We start from the raw sequence: 15,578 nt of genomic DNA on the forward strand, positions 1-15,578 counted from the left end.
CTTTTATTTATTTAGCACAGGATATTTCTGACTGGTTTTGATTCTTAAAACCAATTTCCATGGGTCAGAGTTGGCATTTCAGACGTGCAATGATCTCCGAGAACTGTAGAATTAAACCTATACAGGACGAAGCTTGGCAGCTAGGAAACAGAGCTGGAAACTGGCACGACTGAATTATTTTCACCGAAGACTTTGTTTCCTAAGGCTAGTTGCTTAACTTTCGATGGCCTCATTTTATTTAGCTGTTAGTTGAGTGTGATATCCCCACTGGTGCTCAGAGTTGTTAGTAGTGATAAAAGGGAACTGCAGTACTTAAGCATGTCTTTGAACTGATTTAAATTAATGTTGATAGCATGATATTGAATTATCTTCTAAAAGTGATATTTTTTATGTTAAAATCCTTTAGCTCTCTAAATTAAAATTACTCTGCTAGGGGAGGACAGTAGAGCTATATATAAAGTGTCTCAAATCATTTGTTTTACTTGATCTAGCCCCAAATTATCTGAACAAAAATTTTCAAGAGGTTTGTTAGTATCATTGTTTAAACAAGGACTGAACCAGGAGCAAGATGTTTTTCATGCTTTATATACGTCTGAGGCAACAGTCAAAAAATTTTGATAAATGACACTAGCTAACCTTTTTTTTTTTTGAGACTGAGTCTCACTCTGTCGCCCAGGCTGGAGTGCAATGGCGTGATCTTGGCTAACTACAACCTCTGCCTCCTGTGTTCAAGCAATGCTCCTGCCTCAGCCTCCTGAGTAGCTGGGATTACAGGTGCGCACCACCACGCCCGGCTAATTTTTGTATTTTTAGTAGAGACGGGGTTTCACCATGTTGGTCAGGCTGGACTCGAACTCCTGACCTTGTGATCTGCCTGCCTTGGCCTCCCAAAGTGCTGGGATTACAGGCGTGAGCCACTGCCCTGGCCAACCTTTTTTTTAAGTCCCTGATTTCTAAGACTTGTTTTTCATAAATGTCTTTGTTAGAAATTTAAAGACCATTGAGATATAGATGTGACAAAGAGAGATTTATAAATATCATGCCACCAAGCTGTTGACTTTAAAAACCTTAGAAATTAAGTTGCATGTTTATGTTCAAATATTCTCTATCCGTGTTTTAAGAATCCAGTCATTATAATCATTATTATTTGTCTTTTTGTGTTTCTTCGTATTTCCTTCTCTGAAATTGTTTCTTGAATCTAGTTTCATGGCTGTATTATTTTATTAATATATGATTTTTCATAAAATTGACATGTTCTTGTCTCTTTTCAGAACGGCTAAAGTGGCTTCTGGCCAGGAAAAACATCTTCTCTTTGAGGTACAACCTGGGTCTGATTCCTCTGCTTTTTGGAAAGTGGTTGTACGGGTGGTCTGTACCAAGGTGAGACTGATGGAGACTTCTACCTCTGAGCTTAAGCTATTTTGGTGGCTAGAACTATATTTAATAGTGTAAGATAATATAATGCATATACATTTTAATAACTTGGTGGTTTTGTAAAACATAGTTTTGTTACTGTTATTGCCTTCTAACTAGCTGTTTGAATCTTAGAGTTGTCTAATTGCTATACAGCAGGGGTTGTTATAATCAAATTCTTTTTTGCCTCAATATCTCTAACCATTACATCATACTAATCTTCTGTCTCTGTTTTTGGGTTTTTAGCTGGCTGTGGAGTGCTAAGGTGACATCCTATTTAGCTCTAAGATGATACCTTAAAAATTAATGTTATCTTGAGATCATTTCTTTTAAGAGTACATTCATTCATTAAAAAGAAAAAAGATCCATTGAAAGAGTTTTTTTGTTTTTTAGTAATTTTTAGTTATGGGATAGATTTTTTGCCAGCTGTCATTGAGTATTAGAAAGCCTCAACCACCACTGAGTAGATTCAGATAGAAAGTTCTTAACCTTTTTGAGGCTACAAACCTTTTGATTAAATGAAGGCATGAATTTTATTAGGCCACCTCCTATCCCCACCCCAGCTCTAAAACAAAGAACAAAATCACCCATATGCATATAAACCATAAATTGGGCATTCATGAGTGCTCTGAAGTTCATTCCCGACTGACCCATAAAGACTCCTTGGGTTAGGAGATTTTTCCTTTGAGTCACGGACCCTGGAGGTTACCCAAATAATATGCCTTATTTCCTCAGTAGATTGTCAGTTTTACCCATACTATGTTTTGCTTCCAGTTTATTCAAATAAACATTTGAGCACAGGTGTGAGAGGCACTAGGAATATATGATAAATAAGACAGATTTCATGCTCTCAAGCAGACTGATCTCTCTCTTCTGATCCAGCTTATCACAGATTTTGTATTAATCTCTATACTTCTAGACTCTTCAAATTCTAATTTATGCTGCTGTGAGATTAACCTTTCTAAAGCACAACTCTCATCAGATTACTGCCTTGCTTAAAATTCCTCAGTAATTCCTTCTTGCCTACCAAATAGTCCCAACTCCTACAATATGACTCCAAACTATCTTTTCTGCGTTAGTCACAATGACCTTCTTTTGCTCTGCATTCTTATCAGGCTTAACTTAAGACTGTATCATTGTTACTTTTCTTTTCCAGTTTAGTGCTTCTGCTTATTGTGTTTTCTCAACTAGGATGTCCATTCCTTCCATTAGGAAGTCACGGAAAATTCCTGTTAAACCGGTTTAAACAAAAACAATACTTATTTTCTCACTTATCAAGAAATCCTAGCTCCATAGACTAACTGCAGGATGGGTTAAATTAAAGACCCAGCAGATGTCTCTTCTGAATTCACTGGTCAGTATTGGGTCATATCCCCTTCATACACCTACACTGACAGAGGGAATATGATTAGCATGATTGGTTTAGATTAGACTAACCAGGATTGACTCCTGTGTCATTTCAGGGAATGGCGGACACAAAAACAAAATCAGGTTCTGCTGGCAATGAAAAGAAGGAATGGTATTTGGATAATCAGCCAATAGTTTCTGCCACACCTTTTATTTCTGCATCTCTAAACCTGATGTCTCTTTAAAGGTCCACCTCAAATACCATCTCATCCATTAAGTCTTCCTGAATAGGAGTTTTCTTGTCTCTTCCAGATTCCAACAGCACATTATTTGTACTTTATAATTCTGCATTATGAAAAAAGTTGTTTAGGTTCTTAGCTCCCCTTTAGAGAGTAAGCTCCTGAGGGCAGGAACTATGTCTAGATTCATTATTGTATCTCTTACAGCCTGTAATACAGTGCTTTACACATAGTAGGAACTCAGTATATATTAAGTGAACAAAAAAAAATCTGTTGAAATAATACTCTCTTTTTAAATGACTGGGATAGGTTGAAGCTTTCCTTGTTTATTGATGCAGTATATTATCTAAATTACACTTACTGTTCATTTTTATTTCATAAAGTACTCAGCTCACATTGAAGAGGCCAATATAAATTGTAGAAAGCTAAGGGAATATGAATATATCAGGCTTTTCATCCCTTCGTTTTTTGTTGCTCTTTGACAAACACAGACTTAAGGTTTAATTTTATTAGTAGTCAAATTCCTTTTTGCCTCAATATCTCTAACATCTGTATGTGATTAGTTTAAACATCTTCCTTAAAATAAGATTCTAAGTAGAGAAACAAAAGTACTAAAAGCAGAGGCAATTAGATATTTTTTCATGTGATTTTTCTTGATTTTAGAGCTACTCTAAAGAAATTTTTTTATTTGCATTCCTTAGGTTCTTTCTGAAAGAATCTGAGAGGTCAATGTTTATATTAGAAAGAGGTCAAGTCTACCATGAAAAACTGACAGGAGACTGAGAGTTTCACATTTCTTAATGTTAAACAACTTTAAAAAAATTGTATTTTAACCCTCTGTATTTACATTAAGTCTTTTTCTTGACTCTCTGCCATCTGCTATGATTATCCTTAAATAATATTTAATCCACTATAAAAAATGATCTAAATTATGTTTAAATGGAATATTTTATGGAAATAATATTAGAAAAATAAGAGATTAATTAAAAACTAGGTACTAAGGTGGCTGTTAAGAACTACATGAATTATATTATTTCATCCTTCTTTTTTCTTAGACCAACTTCTTAGAGTCATTCTTGGCTCTTCTTTGTCTCTCATACCTCACAATCAATCTGTAAGTGAGTCCTGTCACATCAAAATGTATTCAGAATCTGGCTAGTTCTCACCATCTACACTACTACCACCCTATTCCTAGTGACCATCCTCTCTCACCAGGATTATTCCAGTAGCCTCCTAACTGATCTCCCTGCTTCTCTTGCCCTGCTTCTGTCTATTCTCAGCACAACAAGCAGTCTATTCCAAGCACAACAACCAGCCTATTCCACATCACAATTTGAAATAGATCATATTACTCCTTGGCTCAAAACCCCCCAGTGACTTCTCATGCACTTGGAATCAAAGCTACAGTTATTACTGAAATCAGCAAAGTCCTATATATTCTATTCCCACCTCACCCTCTATCTACCACTCCTTCCTCTGTCTGTCTGTCACTCTGTTCCAAACACTCTGGGCTTCTTGTGAGACTCTGTGCTCCTTGCCAGGTACCGCTCTATTAAACAGCCTTTGTATTTCCTGTTGTCTCAGCCTGGAATGATCTTCCCCCTAGACATCTATATGACTCATTTCTGCACCTTTCAGTTCTTAAATGTCAACTTCTCTGTAAGGCCTTCCCTGTAACCCCTCAGCATTCCTTCTCCCCTGTTTCATCTTCTCCATTATACTTATTCTCATCTAACCTAATCTGTATCTGTATTTTATTTGCCTGTCTCTCCTACCTATCATGTAACTTGCTTGAGGGCAGGGATTTTGTTTTATACACACTGTGGCTAGTGCCTAGAGCAGTGCACATAGTACCAATAACATCCACATAATGGTACTCAATAAATACTTGTTTCAGGAATCCTATGATGAGAATAGTTACAGTGTGATACACTTTGCTATTTCTGTACTAACCTTATATGGATTATTCCATAATTTCTTCTGTACTATGCAGTTCCAAAGGACTACCCCAGTTTCCTCAGCTCCGAAGATCTATTTTGTAAGCCTCTTAAATTCCTGTTACTTTTTAATTCTGTTTATTCTCTACCTCATGTACAGTCTTTTATTACAAAGAACCTTGTATGTTTGCATCTCCAGATAGATTTTACCTTCCCAAAATTTAATCAACTTTCTGATTATTAGAGATGGTTCTAAAATTTCTTAGTATGGTATATGACTCATTCTTTTTTTTTTTTTTTTTTTTTTTGAGACGCAGTCTTGCTCTGTCACCCAGGTTGGAGTGCAGTGGCGCGATCTTGGCTCACTGCAACCTCCACCTCCTGGTTCAAGTGATTCTCCTGCCTCAGCCTCCCAAATAGCTGGGACTACAGGCGCGTGCCACCATGCCCAGCTAATTTTTTGTACTTTTAGTAGAGACGGGGTTTCACCGTGTTAGCCAGGATGGTCTCGATCTCCTGACCTCATGATCTGCCCACCTCGGCCTCCCAAAGTGCTGGGATTACAAGTGTGAGCCACCGCGCCCGGCCGCATGACTCATTCTCAGTATTTTTTTTCCCTGCCTTTTCAAATAGTAAGCAATTAATAAATGTGTTACAACCATTATTTTCATTCACAATATTCAAATGTATAATAATATTTTAAAATATGTAATCTAACTACCTCACTTTCTCATACCCCTAGTTCCATCAATACATTCCAGAATCTAAAGTCACAATTTTACGGCCCTGTGTCTTTGTCTCTCTCCCTATATTCTTCATTTCTTTCTAAATATTTTCTGATTTTGCTTGTTCTTACTCTGATATGCACTTAATAGATTTCATGGCTTACTTCTTCCCCAGTCTTCCATCCTATGTCTTGTGCTGAAAGGAAGTCTTTCACGTCTCTAATCTTTCTCTGATTTCAAGTTCTTCATCCAAGAACATTATACCTTCACCTTACTGGCCTCGGTCATTTCATTATGTCTCACTCCATGGCTCCCCAAAGCTTATGAAAGCAATCCCCTCTGCTTGCCCCAAGTATCTTCTGCATTAGATTGTAAACTGGATGAGGGAGAGGTACAACCTGTAAAGGTACAACCTTTGGGCCACTGGTTTCACCTCATATTGAATGAGTTTTTTGATAAAGCTCAAAATGGCCTTCTGGGAAAAGTCCAACCACCTTTTGTTAGGATTTATTTTAAAGTAATTTTCTTTCTTTAGTTTAGAAGTTTTGGTACAAAATAGAACTTAAAGATATTTAAGAAAGTACTTGTTTGACTTGTAGAATCTCATGTGGTTGTTGGATTCAAATGAATCCTTTGGTTAAGAAATTCTTTAAGAAATTAAAGTGAAAGAATTGTTAATACTGATCTCTAAAATTTATTTCTTAACTCTGAGAAAGTCACCTTACCCATCAACAGGATAATGCCTAATTAATCTTACAGGGTTATTTTGAGTATTAAATGAGATAAATTTGTATAAGAACTTTGAACCCCACAAATGTAGGGGACATGGTATTACTCATTTATTCAGACTCTTGCTTTCTTATGTAATTTGCAAATCCTGAAAACTCCTATTTCCTAGGATGTTTGACTAAATATTTGTTCCTCCTTTTTGGGAAGAATTGGTCAGAGACATGATCAACTTTTCTCTTTTTCATGTTCTTTGTATTTTTAGATTAACAAAAGCAGTGGCATTGTGGAGGCATCACGGATCATGAATTTATACCAGTTTATTCAACTTTATAAAGATATCACAAGTCAAGCAGCAGGAGTATTGGCACAGAGCTCCACCTCTGAAGAACCTGATGAAAACTCATCCTCTGTAACATCTTGTCAGGCTAGTCTTTGGATGGGAAGGTATATAATGCATAAGTACTGCATTTCACTTATTTTCTAATATGAAAACAACTGAAATCTTATTAATATTTTTTGCTGGTGCTCATTGTAGCATCTTAAATCTTTTTTTTTTTTTCTCAGTTGGTATTGTATCCGAGATCAGTTTTGGGGTTATTCTGTGCTTCGGATGTTGTTACAGTGCTAAATTAAAGTGGCTCGGCAGGGCCACTTTAATATTAATGTTCCTGTCACACTGGTCCCCAGGAATCCACTCTATATGCATGCATTTATTGACAAAGGAGATAGTTAACACCTTCCTTATAATAGGTATTTAGGTTCTTAGACAGTCCAAGCTTTTTAGGGAATTAGGTCAAAGAATTTGGCAAAATCATCCCACTTTTTTTAAAAAATGTCTAATTGAAGCATTAAAATTTTAAATATTGGCTTCAGGACTTGGCAGTCCATTCAGGAAGGAACCGAATGCATATACTTAGTTACCAGAAGGAAATGAAGTCAGCCAGAGTTTTCTCTGATGATGTTTGTTTACCCAGGCCTAATACATTATTGTTCCATCTAAACTTTCTTTTCCTTCTCTGTTATGCTTTTGGCACATGAAAGCTCCCACCTCTTGACATTTGACAATCATGATCATAATTTAAATTTGTAAATGTCTCATTGGAAAAAGATTTACATGCGTCTAAACATGTTGACATCCTGTCTTACTGTCATACTGGGTAGATAGCAGAAATCTATATTCACCGTGTCCTTTACCTTAAAGTTAAGAATGTACTTAACAGTGATTTTTTTTTTTTAATTGAGATGGAGTCTTGCTCTGTCGCCCAGGCGCGATCTCAGCTCACTGCAAGCTCTGCCTCCCGGGTTCACGCCATTCTCCTGCCTCAGCCTCCCGAGTAGCTGGGACTACAGGCGCCCACCACCACGCCTGGCTAATTTTTTGTATTTTTAGTAGAGACGGGGTTTCACTGTGCTAGCCAGGATGGTCTCCATCTCACGACCTCATGATCCCGCCCTCCTCGGCCTCCCAAAGTGCTGGGATTACAGGCATGAGCCACCATGCCCAGCCAGTGGTTTCTTTTTTTTTACTGCTCTATTTACAGTTACATTTTCTGGTTCATTCTTAACCAACTGGTTTTCAAGTACTATGTTACAGTTAAACTGTATTTTCCATTTATTATTTCCCGATTATCTTTAATAGAATTACTTGGTTTTCTAGGTTTGGTCTATACAAGTGTTACTGATATGCCAGTGACTTTTAGAACATGGTAGGCAGTATTTAGGCTTGTCTTTCCTGTATTCTGTAATCTTTCAAAGATGGATCTGATTTTTCTACTTTTCTTCTCTCTCTTCAGAATAGTGGTTGTTGTTTTGTTTAATTGTTTTAAAAGCTGAGGATGGTGTTTGCCAATGTATTTAAGCTGTATGGTAGCACATGAAAAGAAAGTATTGTTTTTTCTTGTTACAGTCTTCTTAATGAAGAAGGTAAAGGTGTTATCCCTTTTCATGTGCCCTCAAAACTGGAAATTCAGTTCCTGATTAGTTTGTTAGGGGTGCTTCTTGTTTTTGTGTGTTTTTCAGTTTATAATAACACCCTTATACACTAGTTCATAGAAAGAGACTTTCTAAATTGAAGGAGGTCTTAAGGGATATTTATGTAGTTGAACTTTACATCTGATGCATAATTCCATTGATGGTTTACATTTATTGATTACTTACAGGGTATAGAATTGTGATGAGCGTTGTACATGTATAAACTCATTAAATTCTCACAACCCCATATGGGAGTACAATTATCGGCCCATTTCAGCTGAAGAATCTGAGATTTAGCTAAGTAAGTGTCATGATTAGAAATTGTTCTAGCCAAGACTCACATTCAGGCCTGTCTGGCAGTACAACTGTGCTCTAACCTATTACTTTATGGTGCATAAAGATCTTGCACACAGAGCTTCTGAAACTTTATTACTCAGTGGTTTTGAGGAGGAGCCTGAGAGTCTGTCAAGCTCCCAGGTGGGGCCAATGCTGCTGATCCTTAGATAACACTTTGAATAGCAAGACTCTGCTTACCCACATTTTGCCAAGTCCGACTTGCAAGTACAAGTAACACCTGCAGTTATGTGAGACTCACTGCCTGAAAAAAGCAAGCCTTTTCGTACTCAGATGGCTCTAATCACTATGAAGTTTTTCCTATTGCTTCATTTTCCTCAGAGTAGCCAAAAGCTTTCTTGAGGCAGCACAGCACAGACTCTAGCAGCAAGTTGCCTGTGTTCAAATCCTGGCTCCACTCCTGTGTGATTTTTTTTGACAAATCAAACTGTTTCCTCAGTTTCCTCATCTTCTAACAGAGGTTGATAACTGTAGTATATGCTTTGTAGGATTTTTGAGAGAATTAAAAGACATAAGATGCTTAGAACAGTGTTTGACACATAATAATTTGTCTATAAGAGTTAACTGTCATTATTATTGTTACTTTAGTCTATTTATTGTTTTCAGTGGCTGTGCCCTCTGGAATTCCTCCAAACAAATCTGTTCTCTTTTCCAGCCTTTCAAATATTTGAAAACAGTCATCAAATTCTCACTGAACCTTCTGTTCTCAAGGATAAACACCCCCAGTTCCTTTGGCCTTTGTTTATGTGGGTCTCGTCTACATACTGGAGGCTTTCCCAGATGATCTTTTCTCTGTCCGTGTGTGTGCCTTTCAGAGTATGAGGCATAGAACCAAATACTCCAATCTACAAGTGATCTAACAGGAACAAACAGCACAAGATTCTCCTTCCTTCTGGTCACTGTGCTGCTAAGAAGGTAGCAAAAAATTAAGAGAACTTTGTACTGGTTCCACTGGCTATTTCTGTGTCTCCCATTCTTTTATCTCTCTCCACAATGCTCTTCTTTGTAGTCCGCTGCTTCTCACTTTTAAAGTCCAGCCTTCAGAATATTCTGTCACTCTGTACGGATTCAGTTATATTCTCTGCTACTGAGAAACTCAGATACATTAGACCCATATCCATCTAGGTTTTTATTCAGTTTTCCCATTCCAATTCAGTGGCTTCCCTCTTTTCCCTGTTACTAACGTATAACACTTAATCTATTACCACATACAAGATTTGTCTTTTATAATGCTTCTTAGACCTAATTATCTCTCAGATGAATTGCTGAAATAAGGTCCTAACCAGTTTTCCTCTCTCTAGACTGTCCCTCATACTGCACTCCCAATTTATCTTCCTAAAGTACCATATCAGTTGGAGTTCACTTCCCCTTGATTATACACTGATTGTAGTTTGCTTGTCAGGACACGTTCAAACTGAATATTTTGACATTTAAGGATAAGATTATCTCCACTTTATCTAATCAATTTTTTTCCTCAGTTTTCCATACCCAAGTATCATGCCAGCTTCCTGGTTACATATACACAGACATAAACAAACATGATTTTGCTTTTTACCTCTACAACTTTGTTTATGCACCTAGTCCTCTACTAAAATCCTATTGTTTTTCTATCTCATCTTTTCAACAAGTTTGAGATATATTCATCTCTTCCTTCTTTACTTAGCACATACTATATTTAATATACATTTGACATTTATTTTTACATTCAAATAAAAATTTTAAATACTATCTGAATGCCTTACATACAGTGCTATAAGCACAACAGGGAATGGAACATATTAGTGATAGCTCCTATCCTTAAGAAGTTTATAGCCTAGTGGCTGTACTTTGGAACATTCAGTTTTCATATGATTACAAAAGTAATACATGTCTGATGAAGAAAACCTTAAACATTACAAAAAAGCACAAAGGTTAAAAGAAATTAAAATCACTTCAAGAAGCATTTATTGAGAATCTAAGACAAACACCCTATATTCAAAGAACTTACAGTTTATGGAAAGGCCAGCCAATCAATATGCAATATTTAAGTCTTTTCATTGAGGCAAGTGTTGATTTTGAGAGCAGAGAGATGATGATGTTTGGAGCTGAGTTACCAAGGTTGGAGCTTACTAAACTCACAAGGGCAGTTTCAGGAAAGGAAAATACCATCTGCAAAGGTATATGACTCATTCAGGGGCTCTCTGAATTGTGGCTGGAGCAAAAGGTTTGAAATCTTTTTTCTTCCCAAGAAGATGAAAGAGCTCCTGGAGGACAGAAACTTTTTTTATTCCCTTTGTATCTCTCATAGCACCTGATACTTAAGACTAAACTATTCTTTCACTTATATGCCCATTATCAATGTCAGCATTGTAAGGCTCTGATGGCAGGATCCATATTTTAGAGAGCTTTGTGTTACACATAGTGAATAAATTATATGGTCATGCATCACCTAACAATGTTTTGGTTAATGACAGACTGCATATGTGATGGTGGTCTCATAAGATTATAATGGAGCTAAAAAATTCCTATTGCCTGTGGACGTCGTAGCCATCCTAATATTGTGATGCAATGCATTACCCAAATGTTCTTGGTGATGCTGATGTAAACAAACCTACTGTGCTGCTCATAGTATAAAAGTATAGCACTTACAATTATGTACAGTAATACTTGATAATTATGTTACTGGTTTATGCATTTATTATACTTTTTAATCATTTTAGAGTATACTCCTACTTATTAAAAAAAGTTAGCTGTAAAACAGCCTCAGGCAGGCCCTTCAGCAGGTATTCCAGAAGAAGGCATTGTTATCAAAGGCGATGACAGCTCCGTGCATGTTACTGCCCCTGAAGACCTTCCAGTGGGACAAGAGGTGGAGGTGGAAGACAGTGATGGTGATGATCCTGACCCTGTTTAGGCCTAGGCTAATGTGTGTGTTATGTCTTAGTTTTTAAGAAAAAAGTTTAGAAAGTAAAAAAATAAATCTTAAAAATAGAAAAAAGCTTATAAAATATTTCTGTACAGCTGTATAATGTGTGTTTTAAGGTAAGTGTTGTTACAAAAAGAATCAAAAAGTTAAAAGTAAAAAGTTTGTAAAGTTAAAAATCTATAGTAAGTTAAGATTAATTTATCATTGAAGAAAGAAATATATTTTTTATAAATTTAGTATAGCCTAAATGTACAGTGTTCATAAAGTCTGTACACTACTGTACAAGTGCTGTACAGTAATGTCCTAGGCCAAGCTTGTTCAACTCATGGCCCACGGGCTGCGTGCAGCCCAGGATTGCTTTAATGTGACCCAACACAAATTCATAAACCTTCTTAAAACATTATGAGATTTTTTTGCAATTTTTTTTTTTAGCTCATCAGATATTGTTAGTGTTAGTATATGTTATATGTGGCCCAAGAAAGACAGTTCTTCCACTGTGGCCCAGGGAAGCCAAAAGATTGGACACTCCTGTCCTAGGCCTTCACATGTACTCACCACTACTCACTCACTGACTCACCTAGAGCAACTTCCAGGCCCGCATGCTCTATTTATGGTAAGTGCCCTATACAGGTGTACCATTTTTAATCTTGTATACCATATTTACACAGTACCTTTTCTGTGTTCAGATACATTTAGATACACAGATACCTACCATTGTGTTACAGTTGCCTACAGTGTTCCATACAGTAACATGCTGTACATGTTTGTAGCCTAGGAGCAATAGGCTATGCCATGTAGCCTAGGTATGTAGTAGGCTAAACCATTTAGGTTTGTATAAGTACACTATGATATTTTACACAGCAATGAAATCACCTAACAATGAGTTTCTCAGACCATATCCCTGTCTTTAATGCAATAACTATATCGGTTAAATGTGTTTATATAAGTCCAATATGATTAAAATGGGCTAAGTTATTTCCAGAAAGATTTGACTATTTCCACTTTTGCCTGTGTTTTCTTTATCACAAAATGTATCTTTTATCTAGTCTTTCTTTATGAAATGTAGCCCTCTTAATACTTTTTCCCTAATATATTTGCTATCCCTAAAAGATAATATTAATTTTAGTCTGATTTTGCACATGAGTCATATTGTGCTTTATACTGTGGGCATATAGATGTTTAATAATGCTTTTTAAAGCAACAAAAACAAAGTATAAAGCATAATGACAGAGAATATAATGGTTTCAGCTCAGTTTTCACATTGCAGGGTGAAGCAGCTGACCGATGAGGAGGAGTGTTGTATCTGTATGGACGGGCGGGCTGACCTCATCCTGCCTTGTGCTCACAGCTTTTGTCAGAAGTGTATTGATAAATGGTAAGTTACCTACTGCATTCATGGGCTAGGCCAAGGTCAGCGGGATAGTGTACATGAATAAACTTTGAAAAGTGCAAAAATACTGTAGTTAAGTATGAGAGAGATTTTATTCTTTAGTACTTTGAATTTTATGGCATGCCTTCTACTGGTTAAAACTATTTTTATTTTTACACCTAACATTTATTAAATGTGGGGGTGTACCTTAGTTTTGACACTTTTCTTTTGCTGTATGAAAATTTGTGCCTGACTTAAGTCTAAAATCAAACATTTCCCTTTTTCCTCCTTTTTTTCTCCTCATTTCTACATTTATTCTGTGTATGTGTTTAGAAGGAATAAATCCTTGAATACTGGACCTCAGGGAACTTTAGAGATCAGCTAGTCAAGTTCATTATTTTACAAAATAAGACTTGAGCGTTTAGGAGAATTTATAAAATACATATAATAAACTACATGTATTTAATGTACAGTTTAATATGTTTTGACATATATACACACCCATAAAAGTTATGAATTTTTATAAATGGAATCATATAATATGTGCTTTTTTTGTCTGGCTTCTTTTATTCAGTCTAATTACCTTGGTATTTATTCATGTTGTAACATGTATCAATAGTTCATGCCTTTTTATTGCTGAGTAATGTCTGTTATGTGGATACCATAGCTTGTTTATTCACCTATTGAGGGAAATTAGATTGTTTTCCATATTTATCTATTACAAAATAAAGGTACTAGATACATTCATGGACAAGTCATTTTATGGATGTATTTTGGTTTTTTTCTTGGGTGAATACCTGGACATGGAATGGCTAGATCATATGGTAGGTGTGTGTTTAACTTTTTAAAAAGCTGCCAGCTATTTTCCAAAGCAGTCTTGTGCCATTTTACACCCCCACTAGCCGCATATGAGATTGCATTGAATAAATATATCAATTTAGGGAGAGTGAATTTCTTACTAGTGCATCTTCCTATCCACATACACAGTATATTTCTCCATTTATTTAGGTCTTCTCTAATTTCTCTCACCAATTTTTGTAGTTTTCAGTGTTGCATATCTTTGACATCTATCCCCAAGTATTTCATAGTTTTATGCTATTTTAAATGGTATTTAAAATGTCAATTTATGATTGATACTAGTGTGTGGAAATACAATAGATATTTGTATATCAACCTTGTATCCTGCACCCTTATTAAACTCATGTATCAGTTCCGGTAGTATTTTTGTAGATTCCATAGGCTCTTTTTGAATGTCCGAATATCATTTTTCAAAGATTTTTTTTCTGATTCAGAATTCTAGACTTGAGAGTATTTTTTCTTTCAGTATGTTAATAATGTTGCTTCACACTCATCTTGTTTGCATTGTTTCTAATGAGAACTCTGTCATCCTTTTTTCCTCTGTAGGTAATGTGCCATTTTTTCCCTCTGTTTTTAAGGTTGTTTTCTTTTCACTGGTTTTGAGCTCTTTGATTATGATGTGCCTTAGAGTAGTTTTTTCTTGTTTCTTGTGCTTGGGGTTTACTGAGCTTCTTGGATTTGTAGATTTACGGTGTCATCAAATTTGGAAATTTTTCAGCCATTATTTTTTCAGATTTTTTTCTATCTTCTCTCCCCTCTCCTGTGATTCCAATTACCATATATTAGCCCATTTGAAGTTGTCTCACAGCTCACTGGTGCTATTTTTTTCTTTCTTCTTTGAGTCTTTCTCTGGGTTTCATCTTGGATAGTTACTATTGCGATCTCTTCATATTCACCATTTTTCTTCAGTGTCTAACTTGCCATTAATTCTATCCAGTGTATTTTTTTAACCTGATAATTTTCATTTCTAGAAGTTTGATTTGGGTTTTTATTATCTTTCATGTCTCTTCTTACTATCTTTGAGCTTTCCTCTAGTTTTTTTAACTATATAGAATATAGCTATAATAACTTTCCATTTTATCTGCTAATTCTAATATCTGTGTTAGTTCTGGGTGGTTGTGATTGATTTTTCTCTTTATCATAGATTATATTTTTCTGCTGCTTTTTTGTATGTCTGGTAGTTCTCAACTGGATGCCAGACTTTGTGGCAGACTTTGTGAATTTTACCTTTTTGAATATGGGATATTTTTGTATTCCTATGAATATTCTTGAGCTTTTTTTCTGGACTATAGTTAAGTGACGTGGAAACAGTTTGATTCTTTTGGATCTTGCTTTTGTGATTTGTTAGGCAGGACCAGAGCAGTGTTTAGTTTAGAACTAATTATGTCCCACTAATAGCAAGACCCTTTAGAGAACTCTACTAATACCCCAAGAGTTATGAGGCTTTCCAGTCTGGCAGGTGAAACAGGCAGTATCCCAGGCCCAGTGAGCTTTAGGGGACTGTCCCCTCAAAGCCCTTTGATTGATTGTTCAGCCTCGGTAGTGTCCTCACATGCACACACTGATCAGCACTCTGCTGAGTATTCTGGCGGGGACACTTCTGTAGACCTCTGGAATTTTCCCTCTGTGCAGCTTCCCATTACCCTGCCCTGTAAACCCTAGCTGTTTGGCCCCCCAAGATTCTCAGCTCTGTGTGTTCAGCTCAGGGAGTTTGCCATGTTCCATCAAGCT

General features: G+C 36.2%; 1 protein-coding gene across 1 annotated transcript in view; it reads left to right on the plus strand.

Annotated features, from left to right (window-relative positions):
- Window positions 1-15,578, plus strand: part of RNF141 (ring finger protein 141) — a 29,380-nt gene that overhangs the window by 9,280 nt on the left and 4,522 nt on the right. The window contains exons 3-5 of the mRNA XM_054437735.2: window positions 1,272-1,380; window positions 6,653-6,834; window positions 12,888-12,995. Coding sequence (XP_054293710.1) covers window positions 1,272-1,380; window positions 6,653-6,834; window positions 12,888-12,995 — 399 coding nt within the window. The remainder of the gene's footprint in view (window positions 1-1,271; window positions 1,381-6,652; window positions 6,835-12,887; window positions 12,996-15,578) is intronic.

This window comes from Pongo pygmaeus, chromosome 9, assembly GCF_028885625.2.
Source record: "Pongo pygmaeus isolate AG05252 chromosome 9, NHGRI_mPonPyg2-v2.0_pri, whole genome shotgun sequence".
In the NCBI taxonomy this organism is placed as follows: domain Eukaryota; kingdom Metazoa; phylum Chordata; class Mammalia; order Primates; family Hominidae; genus Pongo; species Pongo pygmaeus.